Here is a 16,493-nt window from a genome sequence, read left to right as displayed (position 1 = left end):
CTGTGCCCGGGGTTGGGGGGCCCTTTTTTTTAGATTGGGTTGGATCTAGCTGTCTCGTCTCTGGGCTTGATATTTAGTCTCGTTAATCCTGGTACAACATCCAAACACTGGTGCATGTTGAAGTTACTGCAGTTTGGCTGCTAATGGTGCCGGGCGTCGCTGTAGATGTATCTTTTCTGAGACCAGGTGGTCCTCTTGGTTCTTTAGGAGAAAGCGTTGGGATGATTTTATCATTCCAATACAGCAGAATGTCTCAGCTCCAGCAAAGATGGACTTAAGTTACAGAAGGATTTTGACAGACTTGAACACTGGGCGCTATCGAACAAAATGCAATTCGATGGTGAAAAAAGCAAGGCGCTACATATAGGCAAGAAAAATCAAATGCACCGGTACAGTATATGTCAGTCATGGCAAACCTTTTGGTTGTGGTGTGCCAAAAGCAGGTGTGATAGCATGCGTGCATGCGTGTCAGCAGCCACAATGCAATGCGCCCCGCCCCCGTGCATGCACGCGCATCCCCCTTACCTACACTGCACATACCAATCACAGCTGATTTTTGGCACTTCCAGTTTCGGCACTTCTGGAAGGTCTGTTTTTTGGCTTCCAAAGGGTGCAGAGGCTTCCCTTGAGCCCCCAGGAGGGTGTAAAAGGGCCAAAAACCAGCTGGGAGGGCACGTGTGGGCAGTGCAGGTAAGTTGGACTGGGGCTCACGTGCCAGCACAAATGGCTCTGCATGCCATCTGTGGCACATGTGCCATAGATTCCCCATCACAAGGTGTATGTGGTACCTCACTCAATAGTAGTGACTATGAGAGGGATCTTTGGAGCCCTAGTGGACAACCATTTAAATATGAGCCAGCTGTGTGCTGCAGCTGCCAAAAAAGCCAACACAGTTCTGGGCTGCATTAAACAGAGGGATCTAATCAAGATCACATCAAGTGTTAATGCCACTTTACTATGCCTTGGTAAGGCCACACTTGGAATACTGCATCCAGTTTTGGTCGCCACGATGTAAAAAAGATGTTGAGACTCTAAAAACAGTGAAGAGAAGAGCAACAAAGACGATTAACGGGACTGGAGGCTAAAACATATAAAGGCTGGTTGCTGGAATTGGATATGTCTAGTTTAATGAAAAGAAGGACTAGGGGAGATATGATAACAATGTTCCAATATCTCAGGGGCTGCCCCAAAGGAGAGGGAGTCAAGCTATTCTCCAAAGCACCTGAGGGCAGGACAAGAAGCAATGGGTGGAAACAACTTAGAAGCAACTTAGAGAAGCAACTTAGAACTAAGAAGCAACTTAGGACGAAGGAGAACTGGCTTTTGTCAGACAGTGAACTGAGATGAAAGTGCGTCATTTAGTTAATCTTCAGGTTTTATTGAATGCTTCAATAGTTTAACACAAGACATACAAAACAATATAAATTAAATCCATGTTCACATTGGAACGAATCCCATCTTTACTTACACAATATCTGTGCTTCAAACCGTTATGTAAAAGGAATATTCAAGTCTTCAAACATCACCGTGTTTTGGGGAGAGGGGAGGAAAAAACTCAAAATGTCTGTGCCATATATCAAAGTCAACAACTTTAGCCCAATCACTATTCTCCTCTTGCTTTGCTTTGTTAGGCAAAATAGTAACTACGTTTAGCACGTAACGAAGGAAACAGAGCTTGCAGAAGTGTACAGTTCCTGGTTTTATAGTCAGATATCCTCAAGCCCAAGGGAGGCCATTTTTCAAGAGAGCCCTCCACCACAATAGCAGTGACATGTGTGTTGGTCTGTTCAAGTGACATCCCTGTATTGGACTTGGAATCTGGTCCAGGCTTTGTAAATTGGAACCAATATAAATCAGAGGAGGGCCGAGATAACGGGCAAATTTCCTCCTGAAAAATATGTGTGGATGAAGGTTTGTTTTCTGAGCTTGTGGGAAAACAAACCTTCCACATTCCACACCAGGGGTCCCCAACCTTGGCAACTTTTAAGACTTGTGGACTTCAACTCCCAGAGTTCCTCAGCCAGTTCTGGGAGTTGAAGTCCACGAGTCTTAAAGTTGCCAAGGTTGGAGACCCCCGTTCCACACCATTGCAAAATACCTATGCTTTTAGGATCTTAACACTCCCATTTTCTTCCTCCTAACTCACAGCAAGATACCCCTGCCCAATTCAACACACGGAAGCCAGTTTTCTTTGCTTTGGTGGGCAATGAGGACAGACGTCCACCATTACTTAAGTTACTCGTAGGAATCGAAAAAGGGAATCCCAGAGTGGTGTAGACGGACCCTCCGAAATTCAGAAACTGGTGACTGCAGCATGGGAATATGCAAATATTAATTTAATTATCTGTCAAGTGCTGGGACAATAGCGGAACACATGACAGATAACAGTTGGCAAAAACAGCAGGAAAACTTTTAACTACTCAACCAGGGAGTTACTGCCTACTGACACTGTTTAAAGTACATGAAGTACTCCCAATTTACAAAATGACAACATGCCAGAGTTTGACATTGTCGGCCTTACCTTACTGCTTTTTCTACTCCTGAGTAATGAACAAAAGGCAAATCAAGAGAATCTTGCTTGGAAAATGAAAGAAACCCATGATAGTGTCACAAATATTGCTCCTCTTAAGTTAAAAGTTAACAATTGAATCTGGCGTTTTCAGCAGGAGAAATCCACAGTGTGAACGTATTTCAGAGTTTGGAATTATTTGAGGAAATCGAAGTATGAAATACAGCCTCAAAATGAAGCAAGGTGGGATTAACTTTTAAGATGAGACGTTCCAGACTATAACATGCTACAAATTCACCGAACGGCTGAATTTTATTATTATTATTTTTTGGTATAAGAATCCAAAGTGCAAATACAATTAGCATGACAAGTGACAAATTATTTCAAAGTTGCCCGTCAGTCAGGTTAGGAGCAACAAATTAGTGAAGACTTGAAGAGGCCGGTTTTTTCTCTCGATGGGGGGGAAGCGTCACATCGAGGAAGCTGCTGCTGGAGATTGTAATGGCACAGCTACGGAAGGGTTGTTGAATCCCAAAGGTGCTGAAGAAGCTCCTTGGATGAGAAGCAAAATGTCTTCGAAGAAAAACCAGAAAAAAAAGCACCTTTGGGAGAACCATGACCTGGACTGAGAATCTCTGTAGACAAGGGTCATCGATAAAGCTACTTCTACAGAGGGACATTCAGTTGTGCTCCTGTACGTTTGTTCCCATATCACCGCTTCTGTTGCCTTGTTTCCAGGTGCACCAGCCATATAATAATGCTGACTTGGGCCTGTAAACTTGAGAATACTTCTGATGGATAAAGCTCCCTCACCAAAGGGCATCTGTAAACGTAGGGACTGGCTGCTTCTATCTGGCATTCATGGTTATATTTTACTGAGATTTGTTTTTTAAACAGCCGACAAAATGGCTGCTTCGAAGAAGACTAATTTGTATGTTTGCTATGGAGGAAAGCCTAAACACTGAAAGTGTGTTGCTGCGAAAAGGGCGAGGAAAAACCATTGTAATTTTTCCTGCTAGGCCAAACCAGAGGTGGAATATTGTTGCATTCAAAATGCAACCACCTGTCCGTTTTACTGTTCACCCCATGGCTGCAATCCTAAAAACCTGCCACTTCAGCCAATAGAAACAAATGCTTCGGTATTTCTAATTTTAAAAAAAACAAACAAACAAAAAAACACCTCACACTACATTTCAATATATTGGGAGAAAATAACCTCCCTGCCTAATTCCTAAGACCAGTGTGCATGGAAATTGTTTTATAGAAAGAATTTGGTTTCAACTGGAACATTCTGGAATTTGTGAAAAAGGCGGCAATCTATTCTCTTCAAGATTCAAATTCACCTCACCTTGAAATGACACCAAAGTACACCTTTACGTGAATACTGTATTACTGGGGCAATATTAAATATTGCTAGAAATATTTACAATGTTCTGGGCTGAAAATACTTTTAAGATATAGATTAATAATATTTTCTGTGCTCATAAGTTTATTTCAGTATAGTTCTGATAAGATTTCTTGAAATTCAAAGTGAAGCCCTGCATTTTTATGCCTACCAATATTAATCTCTGTTCAACACAGACCACAAAATCAAAAAAGGAATGTGCTCATGGTTTCTTACCTGCCAATTCACAGCTTTGGAAAGAAACATTTCTCTGATTGTGCGACTGGATTAATTTAGCTATCGGGAGAAAGCACTGGGAAACTTTTGCAACTGGGTTATATTGAGACATTTGAGCTCTACTAGAAAATTCAGCGTTGGTTAGTTGAAAAGTATTCAAAACAAAAGGAGAGACTGACTATTCTGGGTCAGTGAAGCTCTCCGAAGTTACTAAGACTAAATAACTGACTTGACTACAACTTTTAATGTCAAGTTTAAAAATCGAAATTAGAAACGGATTGTAAATAATCTGTATGCACATCCAGTTGCAGATAACTTAAAACAGTGACATAATTTGTACGAGGGAAGTGACAAACCTTGCACTCCAAATTTGAAGGAGACAAACCTTGCATTCCAGATTTGAAAGAATCTGAAAGAATCAATACCCTGAACTCCTTTTAATCCACAAAACCAACTTGTTTTTAGGCTACTGGGACTTCCAGCTTTAAACTGAGTGGATGGATAAAAAGATCAAGAACAAACCTGAGTAACTTAACTTTTCTGAAAGGTAGGTTTCAGAGAGAGAGAGAAAAAAATTAAGGAGGGTTACCAGGAGCCCCAAGTGCTGAGTCTTTTGCTTGTTTTCTTACTTTCGGCTATCGGTCCATTCATCAAAAAAAAGTGTCAGTGACTGAAACCACCAAACTTCCATCCTTAACCTCCACCAAGAAGCATCTCAGAAATTTCTCAAGTAGCTAATTACCGTATTTTTCTGAGTATAAGACACACCACCCCTAAAAGTGGGTGGAAATGTCTGTGCGTCTTATAACAGCAAATGAAGCCCCACCCACCGGCCACCCCCATCCTTTGGCCTCTGCCTTCCAGCAATTTGCCTCCTTGTAGCAAACAGCCTGTTTCAGCTTCAACACAGCCTGATTTAGCACAAGGAGCTGATTGTCGGTTGGATTGGCCTCCTGACGATCAGCTGTTTCAGGCTGCAGGGATGGCCATCGCCTATTGCCACCTCCGTGCGCCCCCGTTTTCAGCCATACATCCCATTTTTGGCCTCCGTGCACCCCATTTTCTGCCCATTCTGATCCCCGCTGCCCGGAACAGGCTGAAAATGGGGCGTGCAGAGGCCAAAAATGGGATACGTAGGCCGAAATTGGGGCACGCAGAAGCAGCAATAGGCGATGGCCATCCCTGCAGCCTGAAACAGCTGATTGTCGGGAGACCGATCCAACCAACGATCAGCTGCTTGTGCCAAATCAGGCAGAGACAGATTATACTTATTTTTTTCTTGTTTTCCTCCCCAAAAGTTAGGTGCGTCTTATACTTCAAAAAATATGGTAAATTCCAACTTCTGCCAGTGCCAGATATCTTGGAAGGCTACCAGTGAAGGAGAGGAGAAATGGGCTTCCATCCCAAACAGTTCTGTGCATCACCCATGTGCTTCAAGCAAACCCCATTTCCTTTATTCAACATGACCTTATTAAGCTCGCCACCCAATTTCACAGGATTACTACCCTAACGTCAAATGTTTATAAAGCATGCACGGATTTAAATAAGTGTTTTTAATACTGCACTGAAAAAGTTGTGGCACAAAATCTCAACCCACCTCATCTCTCACATATTTCTTACCGGCTTAATGAAATGTAAACACTTAGGACCTCCGGAGGACACAACGGCATTAATTCGTTTTATCAGTCAAGCCTGTTTGGGGTTTTAGCATCGTTCACCAGAAACGCTAAGCTTGCCCCTTTTATTAATGCAGCATATGTTTTTCATACTGAAGGCTTTGGAAAACTCATGTCCCTGGGTGAATGTTCCCCAGCTCATTTATTTGCTAAAATAAATATTGAGCGCCAATTACTGAACGGCTGTGAGGGTTTTGTCAGTATTAGTACTTGTCCAAGGAACGACATAACGTGCTTGCACATCACATTTAAGCATTACATAGTTGAGCACCAATGCACCCTGCCAGAGCCCTACCTGCCTGCGTTATTGCTTTCCACCAGCAATCTGAGCTAAGGCAGTTCCATTTGCTCGCTTGTTGGCCATTTTTCATGTTGAAACATACCGCTCAACTGTAGGACACAAGCGGCTCTTGGATTGCTTGCTATTAGTGACATCCGGACTGCAAGTCTGGCCTTCGAACCGTGTGTGTGTCTACCATTCAAAATGGCTAATAAGTCATGAGCAGAATCCACAAAGTCAAGGGCCATCTATCGGGTGCAAACCAGAAAGCCAACACTCAGCTATTTATGGTTACTCATGATGTGCAAACAGGCCCGAAGCTGCTCAGGGAGTACCTGGATCTGGAGTTATTCCTGCAGCCAAGATCAATTTAAGATTCTCCCAACAAGAAAGCTATAAGAGGTGCTGAACCGGCTGTTTCACCTCACCACATCCATGCAGAACTTCATTACAGCTTAACAACTCTGCCTGAACATTGTTTCTTTCTTTTTTCCCCCCTCTTTTTAATGACAATGTGTTCTTGGTCTCTTCTGAACCTTATAAGCCAGGAGAGGATGAACAAGGCCAGAAGAGATGATGCTGTGGGTGAAAACAAGCCTTTCCTTGCCCGGCGTTTCTTGAAGGAGGTTAGTTGCAAGTGCTTCATAGAGATGTGAAATAAACGGGATGTCTTTTAGCCGATTAATCTTTTCAATAGGGTTGGCTTTGAAAAGGGCCAGCAATATTCATTTGGAACGGTGCCGTTGACATTGCATTCAAAGAAGGAGAACATGGGAAACCAGATCCTGGCTCTCCGGCTTTGCTGATAGGCTCTTGTGTTCGCCAGGGTGTGATAGTACAGGAAGAGTCTCGTAGTGATGTAGAAGGCAATGAAGACATCAATGGAGTAGTGTTCATGAGCAGCCAAGATGAAGAAGATCCCAAACAGATTCAGCACCCAAGACAACGTATGCAAAAAGTTCCAGCTTCTTGGGGTATCTATAAAAAGGAACAGAGCAGTCAACCACCCGTAACTTTGGAACTTTCCATCAACTGTGTTCTAGACATGTTCTGGACAAGACAGGGAACTAGAAGCAAGCAGAAAGGCTTGGGGTAAGCTCCAGAAACGGCTCCGGAAGAGAAGAACAGTTCCCACCATAAAAGATTTTTTTAAAATTACTGGAACTTGTTCTCTTAGCAGGAATAACAGCAAAGGGAAGAGCAACACAGACCCCAGGGGTTTGAAATGCCTAATAATAATAATATGCTACCAAGGGTCATGGACTCTGGCTTTGTAATAACTTGTCTCCTGAAAATAACTATGTCTCCACTATTAGTGTTTCCCCCAAAATAAGACCCTGTCATATCTATCTATCTATCTATCTATCTATCTATCTATCTATCTATCTATCTATCTATCTATCTATCTATCTATCTATCTATCTATCTCCACCAAAAAGGCACTAGGTCTTATTTTCGGGGGATGTCATCCACAGTTACACAGTTATCCTCACTTACACGTGTCAACTCAGCCTCCCTTTTTGCTGTCAGAGGCCTTAAGGAACTTCTTCTTCTGCAGCCGGCAAGGCCTTCTTGAAGGCCTCTGCAGCCAATAACAGAGCTCCGGATCGATCCAGAGCTTCGTTATCAGCTAATGGGGCCTTTAGGAAAGTCTTGCCAGCCTTGCCGGCTGCAGAAGAAATGGGCTAGCAAGGCAAGTGTCGGGGTGTGCGAGGCCTGGCTACAACTGTCCAAAGGTAAGTAGTAGGGCAACTCCACCCCCGCCAATCCCCACCCTAGCTTAATTTTTACTCGTCCACTCTGGAGTGGGTGGGATCTTAATTAGGGGTTATTTTGGGGGGTAGGGTTTATACTGGGTGCACATGTAAAAATCAAGCTAGGACTTACTTTCAGGGTAGGTCATATTTTCGGGAAAACAGGGTATTTATCTTCCATTCTCTCATTTTGCCCTTTAGACTGTGTCTGAGGACTGACAATCTGCTTGCCTGTAGTTTATAATTTAATTTCCAGAACATCAAAGTAATTAGGCATCATTCTCTTTTCTTGATGCTTTGTGTTAAAATGTCTTACAAGCAAAGGGACCGGTTAAACACAGAATTAGTACGCAGATCATGAATGCTGGTGTCAGTCAAAGGTTTCAAAATTATAAATAAATCATTTTCGTTTTTATTTCTAAAACAAAATGACACACATTACAGGAATGTGCAGCATTCAATAGTTCTTCTCCAATTATGTTTATCCCAAATGGGGTGGGTGGGTGTCAACCACAAATGCTAATGGCCTCTACTAAATCATGCCTTTTCCAACTTAAATCTCTTTTTTTCTGCCACATGGACTGAAAACTTTATTTCACAATTAGGCAACCACGAGGGGTGGGCTCCAGAAGCTGCCAAGCTACAACTCTGTCCATGTTCTAGCCAACGAGACTTCTCCGTGGGAGTTGAAGTTGAGCAACATTTGAAGCATGGCTACGTGATCTGCTGAGCCAGGAATGTTGTGACACACCAGAAAGGAGGAACAGAAGTTGTGGCAAGCTAGATGGGACATTTGTTCCATTTTTATTCCCCCTACCCCCCCGATTATCTACTTACATTCAGTGACAAAAAAGTTCAGCATAGTCAGGACAACAGTATGGCCACTGAACATATAGTCTCCACAGGTGTGTACTCCTGTTAACGTCATGCCAAATCCACTCCAAATAGCAAAGGCTCGGTGAAGTTTTGCCCACACATTGCCATATAACTAGAATTAGAATCATGCACAACAAACATTTAAAAGGAACACATCAAGAACGCGTGAGACTTTAGAGAAAGGCTAAAATTTGCCCCCACCATAAAGTGAATATGGTATCTTACATTTGCCCCTCTTCCACAGGTGATGCAGCCAAGCATTTACCTCTTAAAAAAAATAATTTGCAGAATTTGTTCCCGAATGAACGCTCTATCATGCCTAACCATACTTTAGGTATATAGGTAGTCGTCAACATACAGCAGTTTGCTAAGGGACCGTTCGAAGTTACGGCGACACTGAAAAAAGTATTTTTTTCACACATGGCCGTAGTGGTCACGTGATCAACATTCAGATGCCTGGCAACTGGCTCATATTTACGACGGTCGCAGTGTCCCGAGGGGGTGTTATGTGATAATCTTTTGTGATCTTCTGACAAGTCTATAAAGAAGCAAGACTTGGTTCAACATCTGTGTTACTAACTTAACAGCTGCAGTGATTCACTTATCAACGGTGGCAAGAAAGTTCATAAAATGGGGCAGAACTCACTTAACAGAAATTTTGGGCAGTCGTAAAATGAGGACTACCTGCATTTGGGGTTCAGGTACTGGTGGAAGATATAATGACAGTTAGATTTCCACACTTTCAACTGCCCTTCTGTTTGCATAAATGAGTTTTATACTTTACTGGTATTGTCCCCTTTTACAGAGTTCGAAGTCCCCCAAATGTACATTATACAGGCGTGATAAACCTGTCAGTAGTTCAATTATCATTCTCATGTTTTACATTACTTTGCCGATTCTCAAAAGCTTTCATGACACTAAACATAAAGAGTTCATCGTTAACTGTCTTCAAGATACTAGGGCTGAATCTGTGGCTAACTTGAATCTGATATATCTATCCCGTTTCCCTGAAAATAAGACCCAACTGGAAAATAAGCCCTACAGTGATTTTTCAGGATGCTTGTAATATAAGCCTTACCCTGAAAATAAGCCCCAGTTAAGATTGTCCGCCAGACAGGTGCATTTGGAACCATATTCCCCCCAAAATAAGACCTAACCAGAAAATAAGCCCTAATGCATCATTTGGAGCGAAAATTAATATAAGACCCAGTCTTATTTTCAGGGAAACACGATATAAAAAATTCAAAGCACTGGTGACATCAAAGGTCTTTGTCCAAGATCTTGGGAGACTCATTGACTTACCTTTCCAGAACACTGCAAATGTTGTCCTGGCACAGACAGTGAGGTCACAAACATTGTTACACAACGTAACAAGAACACAGTCCCCATCAGGCTGCATTGTCGTCGCAAAAGGATAGATCTAGGAACAAGAGTTGCTTTCAACAATCACGAAGCTAGTGGAATGACAATTTTTCCACCCTAACTTTGTCATCTCTTCTTGCTCTGGAGGGATCCCCTCTAGGTCTGCTTTGTGAAGAGTGCAGTGGCCATGTGGGGGTATTGGGGATCTGGAATGTCTCTTCTAGAAACATATTTAACTTAACTCATCTTTGGAGCCAAGCCTTTGGTTTTGTTTGGGTGCACAATTTCTCTGAATTGACTGCTAGGCCTATTGTAAATGCACACTCACATAGACCCTGCCTAACAGCTCTTTAAAGCAGCTGCATCTTCCCTCAGAACTCTGCGGCTGTCCTCGGCTGTTGCAAGGCAATCCCATGAAAATAAATATTTGGTTTATGAACTCTTATTTGATTTACAAACATGGGAAAATCCCTGTTAAGAGCCGCAGTGGCCAGAATGAAGTACTGCAGATTACTTGTGCTGCCTGCTGGCTGACTGCAATTTGGCAGTTTGAATCTCACCAGGCTCAAGGTTGACTCACATCCTTCCAAGGTCAGTCAAATAAGGACCCAGATTATTGGGGGCAAGAGGCTGACTCTGTAAACCACTTGGAGAGAGCCATAAAGCACTGTGAAGCGGTATATAAGTCTAAGGGCTATTGCTATTACATTTTTTTGAAACTTCACCTGTTCCTTGAGATTAAAAATATGACCATCCATTGGACTATATGCTCAATTAGCTTGAGTATTTCCCCTTTTCTTTACACACTTACTGTCAGATCCGTGTATCTGCCATTCTTCAATGGAAGAAGAAGGGGGGGAGTTGGTACAAGTAATCCTTTCTGATGTAACCTGAATATATTAAATCCTATATTGATTCTGTATAACTTGCATATGATATACAACTGGAGGAGTGGAGCCAGATGTCTAGAAACTTGTCACCTCTTGGAGAGATAGCAAGATGAGAAGGGACCATAAAAATTCCAGCTCTGGAAGACACGTAACTCTGCTAAAATACGTTCCCAGAGAAGGGGAGGGGGGAGATTAACATGTTGATTCTTTGTTTGACTAAATCCACATCTGAATAAGGGGAGGGATTCTAGCTTCCTTTATCTATGACTGCATGCCTGGAAATATCTTAGACTCTGCTTTGCCTAGTGTTGGGTTTAAATCCCTTTCAATAAAGGATTCCTTTTGAAACACCTGGTTTTCAGAAGTTCATTCTTTTCGGTTGAAGGGAAAAAGTCCAATGCTTACACTTACATTTTTGAATTGTTAAGCCACAGCCTACAAATTACATGTAAGTCAGGAAACAATGACTCTACAAACTAAGCTCGCAATCTGGATTGGTCCCAGCAAACAAACCTCTAACATCATCCAGGTTCAAATTTAGAAGAACCGCGGAGATTATCCTTGATGTCACAGGAAGATACAGAACAAGGATATGGAGGTAGCAAGAGACAGTTGATTGCAATCAGACTTGGTTACCAAAAACTGTGGATCCCTGTTAGATTTAACTAAATTTAATATGAGCTGTATATGACCGCTTTCGCATTTTAATGACCGTAGCAGCATCCTCATGGTCACCTGACCCAAATTCAGATGCTTGGCAACCAGCTCATATTTATGATGGTTGTAGTGTCTCCAGAGGTCATGCGACCTGCTGGGCAAGCACAGTCAGTAGGAAAATCGGATTCGCTTAAGAACCATCTTACTAACTGAAGAACTGCAGCGATTCACCTAACGAATATGGCAAGGAAAGATCGTAAAAATGGGACCAAGCTCACTTTAACAAATCTCTCCCTTAGCCACAGAACGGTTGGCTCAGTGGGGGTTGTAAGCCAAGGATTACCTGGATTTGATTTGGCACGACAAGCAATCCGCAATGTTTGCACTCCCCAGAAGGTCAATTTTGTGAGGACGCTGAAAGCATCTGTGAGTGCTCATCCTTTGGATGATTTCTTTGGGGCAAACAACGGTTAGCATCCACCGTTAATAGTAAAATCAGGTGTGGGTTGCTGGGGGTTCACAGGGGTTCGGGAGAGCCCCCTAGCTAAGATTCTGTGCAGTTTGGAGAACCCCCAAATCCCCCTCCTGGATGGCCCCACCCACCCCGCCACTTCCCTCCCAGGAGTCCCCACGTAACCCATTTTGGCACACACGGAGGCTGAGGGACGACGAAAAACGGGCCTCCTGGAAGTTCGGGAAGGCCACAAATGGGCCCGTTTCTGGCTTCCAGAGAGCCTCCAGAGTCTGGGGAGGCCATTTTCACCCTCCTGGAGGCTCGAGGAAAGCCTCTGGAGCCTGGGGAGGGGAAAAATACTCCCCTCTGGCCATGGTACAGGAGGCCAACTAGGCCATGTCCACCCAGCAACTGGGCAGAGAACCCTTTGCTAACATTTCTGAAGCCCACCCCCTGAGTAAAATACGTTCTCTTCCCTGGTTTTCTGGAATGACAATGGAGAGCAGAAAACCCCACAAAGTTTTTCATGTCGAAGCAGCAGACTATTTCAGAGCTCTACCTGTGCCTGTGAAGGAGGAGGACCAGCAACCAGATGTAGCAGAGAATCACACCACATACTTCAGTCATGGCAAAAGCCCACGGGATTCTAGGGACGCTGTGGGAAGGGAAGAGGAAAAAAAACAGCATTATTGTTGGCATGAGTCTAGGATACCTGAGGAGCCCTCTCACCCCAATGGGACTGGCCTTTCCCACTTGTTTTGGTAGAAGGGGTACCACGGACCCCCCTTGGTCGTGGAATTCCACATAGTGGAGAAGAGGAGGAGGGCCTTTTCTTCCATGGCTTCTGCCCTCTGGAACACTTGAGGTGAGATCTGGCCTTCAAATGTAGCCTCGAAGCCTGGGGCCTCAACAAAGGCTTTCAAGAAGAGACTGGACAGACACATTGGCAAAAAAAATATTGGGCAAAGATAAAAAGAAAGGGGGGTTGGAGGAGATGGTAACCCAACAAATAGACCTGAAACCAGAACTGTTTTTATTAGGCATAAAATACAATAAAAGGGAAATACAATAAAAATATAATAATTAATGTTACATGTTAATAAACAGCGGCTAGAATTACGTACGCACAAAATGGGAAAAGCCCACAGAGGCAATGGTAATAAAGAAAATATTAGAATGCACCGAAATAGATAGGTTAACGATGGAAATTAAAGACAAAGGAGAAACAGAGTATTACCTAATATGGGACCTAGGATATAATTGGCTAGATAATAGGTGCAAAGGTTAGAAAATGGATGATGAAAGAGGATCAACAAGTTAGAAACAAATACAGGTATAAAGCTACATAGAAGGATGCGCATTGTAAGCAATATTGGTACTAGATTGTATATAATTGCAAATCAAAATATATAGAGTGATAAATGTATAGAGAAGTAAGTTATAACCATGGATACAATGATATATGCTCTATAATATCAAGTTTTAATTCTTTTTTCTATGGACTATACTGAATGAAAAAGAGAAAAATGGTCGTAACTAGGATAGACTTAAAACATCACGTATATTTAAAAAGGTGCTGATACAATCAGCAGATCGCTGTTGCAGAAGTGAAATTGCGATGTTAAATGAAGGAAAATGCACAATAAAAATATTTTTTTTAAAAAGAAGAGACTGGGACAGGCATTTGCTTGAAATGGTATAAAGTCAGGGGTTGGACTAGAAGACCTCCAAGGTCCTTTCCAATTCTGATGCTGCAAGTGGTTACCGCAGCACAAGGAAGATCCCAGACCCCATTGTGTTCTGATTTCTAATTTATTTAAATTCCGTTAATTTTAAGTTATTTTTTTTAAAAGGTTTAATATTTCTGGTCTTTGCTTTTATGAGGTTACAAACCCTCTGTTAAGCCTGGATTCCCCAACGGGTGTTAAGGAAAACAAACTAAACAGAATGTGCAGCGAAGTCAGATAGGAAGACAGGTAAATGTGTGAGATAAGTTTTCTAGTTAACACGCAGTAAAAATACAGATACGCTTGTGCTATCAAAAATATAGTTTATTCCATTTAAGAATTATAGCATAGTCATAATAAACGGTCCATTAGTCATATATCAATTTCAGTCAAGTCTTGTCGGGATACTCTATTTGCACAGTCCGTGTTGAATAGCCAATGTCAGTTCACTTACAATAAATCAGTCCAATCTTTATCTTCTCTCCCTTGAGAAAAATCAACACTCCTTTTTCTCTCCCCTTTCCAGCAAGAACGCAGTCATCAATCCATCCAGTAATTAGGGATCAGTAAGCCAGAGAGAACGAGCTGCAATTGCCTCGCTTCTTATATAGTGCTTTTACAACCACACCCTTAATTACATTCTTGCTGTTAAAGTTACACACACTTTAACTAACAAACCATGATACCATATTTATTATTTTTACCCAAACCAGTTAGGGTAAACAATGTTATCCCTAACACCCTCGCAGATTCACCTGACAGTGAGATAGGCAGAAAAAACATTTAATAAATAAATAAATAATGTGAACCACATCAAAGTCTTTGACTTCAGCATAAACGGAAGACGTAAAACTGCTAAAAGACTATGTAACATACCCAATCGTACTGCAGATTCTTGTGAGACAGGCTGGTAGAATATTATGGTTGGTGTTCAAACAAAGCATTAGTAAAGGCAGCATGTAGTTTGCAGAGTACCATTTACTAGTCTAAAAAAAATTCTAGCAGGAAGCCATACAAGATTACTTTCTGAGTAATTCGAGAAATGCAGCCAGCAGGATTCCTTCTATTGTACGGCTGCAAATAACTAAAAATAACACAAGGACTCTTTTCTTGTCTTGTACAAGGAGTGATTGTTGGGTTGTTTTTTGCACCAAGAGTTTGGGGAGAAGATGTGGGGTGGATGAACCTATCTCTTATGTTCTTGTAAATTCCACAGCACATATTCACCCATTTCTTTTTACAAGTATGTCTCCAGTGTCAACCTTGGAAACCATATTTTACTTAGAAGCTTCGAGGCTGCCACATTTTTGTGCCTGGGAATTTGGGAGGGGGGGTTCCATAGAGAGGGGGAAGATTAGACTCAACAACATTCTTTTCTCAGAAAGTCAAGGACAAGTTACCTTGCATCTGGGAGAAGAGTGCCCGGAGGAATGTCTCCAGTTGGGACGATGGTTGGTTGGGCCATGTGATGGACTGATGGGTGCAGGGGAGGGATCTTGGAATTTCAGTTGGGAAGGGAAAACCCGGAACTCTCAGATTCGAGTTTTCCCAGATGTGCCTACTTTAATAAATTCTTACTTGGATGAACTTTGTTTCTGAATGCTGAATGAAATGGGGAGTTTTATTGGAACGCTGACATCCAGTTTTAATAGAGTCATTCAACCACCTGGGGACAAAAGAAGTTCAGGAGAGGGAGGATGAAGAAGATGCTCCTTTTCTCTACTTTCTTTTTCTCTTTCTTTCAAGCAACAATTTCCTTTTTTCTCCTCTTATGTTTTCTGTAAGGATTGAAGTCAACCCAAATTATTTCTTCCTTGGCTATGAGACTGGCTCTCCCATTTTTGTCTTAGAGTTAAGGTCTCGGCCACGTCTCCTCAGAAGTCATGTAGTAAGGGGTCCATACATAATTTCTCCTGCTCTGGCTGAATATCTTCACTGGGCTGGTGATTACTGAAATCACCCCACTCAATCATGCACAGAGTTAGCACTGCCAATGAAAGTTAAATCTTATTTTAAATTTTGAATCTTATGGGGATGATGTTTGTTCCTGGCTCTTATGGCTGTGTTCAGACAAAAGTCACTGTGACTTGTAAGGAAAAGACTTCTCCACAAAATATGAAGAAGATTTAATCCCGCCTTAGTCGGATCCTTCTTCCTGTCAGCTTCTCTTTCGCTGACCAAGAATCAGGCACACCGAAAAAATGAATTATGACTAAGTCTATACCTAATAAGCAAACACAAAACATTTTTAAGAGCTAAAGATTAAATCAAACTAATAACAGAGAATTACAGTAGGCTGGAACCCAGCTGAAAACTTAATTAACATGATGCTAATATAAGTATATCCTTGGAATCCAGCTGAAGACTTAATATGCTATTAATATAATTATATCCTGTTAACATTACATAAACTAAAAGCAAATGCCTCCTATGAAATAATTCTCCAAGAATAGGAAAATCTTAAATCTTGAATAATGTTAAAATCACATTACTGAACCAAAATCTTGACCTCTATTTTTCTGGTAAAAAAATATTTTTAAAAGCTTAAAGATATCAAACTGTTGCCTTCAAATTCTTGCACCTCAAGTTTGGCCTGGAGCTGATAAGAAATTGATCCCTGTATCCTAATGCCCTAGATTTAAATAAAGTAGTGTGATATAAAGAATTATTAGATGAACAAGGAGAAT

The 16,493-nt window shown here is 41.8% G+C and overlaps 1 protein-coding gene across 3 annotated transcripts in view; it reads right to left on the bottom strand.

Annotated features, from left to right (window-relative positions):
* Positions 1 to 6,584: 6,584 nt before the first annotated feature.
* SAMD8 (sterile alpha motif domain containing 8) overlaps positions 6,585 to 16,493 on the bottom strand; it is a 30,004-nt gene continuing 20,095 nt past the window's right edge. For all 3 annotated transcript variants that reach the window (XM_087963891.1, XM_087963892.1, XM_087963893.1), the window contains 4 exons: positions 12,639 to 12,734; positions 10,019 to 10,136; positions 8,678 to 8,828; positions 6,585 to 7,064 (listed from right to left, as the gene is read on the bottom strand). In XM_087963891.1, coding sequence (XP_087820017.1) covers positions 6,760 to 7,064; positions 8,678 to 8,828; positions 10,019 to 10,136; positions 12,639 to 12,734 — 670 coding nt within the window. In that variant the 3' untranslated portion in view covers positions 6,585 to 6,759. The remainder of the gene's footprint in view (positions 7,065 to 8,677; positions 8,829 to 10,018; positions 10,137 to 12,638; positions 12,735 to 16,493) is intronic.

This window comes from Notechis scutatus, chromosome 4, assembly GCF_049901735.1.
Source record: "Notechis scutatus isolate UNSWTSFEM ecotype Mainland chromosome 4, rNotScu1.2, whole genome shotgun sequence".
Taxonomy (NCBI): domain Eukaryota; kingdom Metazoa; phylum Chordata; class Lepidosauria; order Squamata; family Elapidae; genus Notechis; species Notechis scutatus.
Note: the sequence above shows the minus strand (reverse complement) of the source record. Positions and strands in the feature narration are given on the sequence as shown.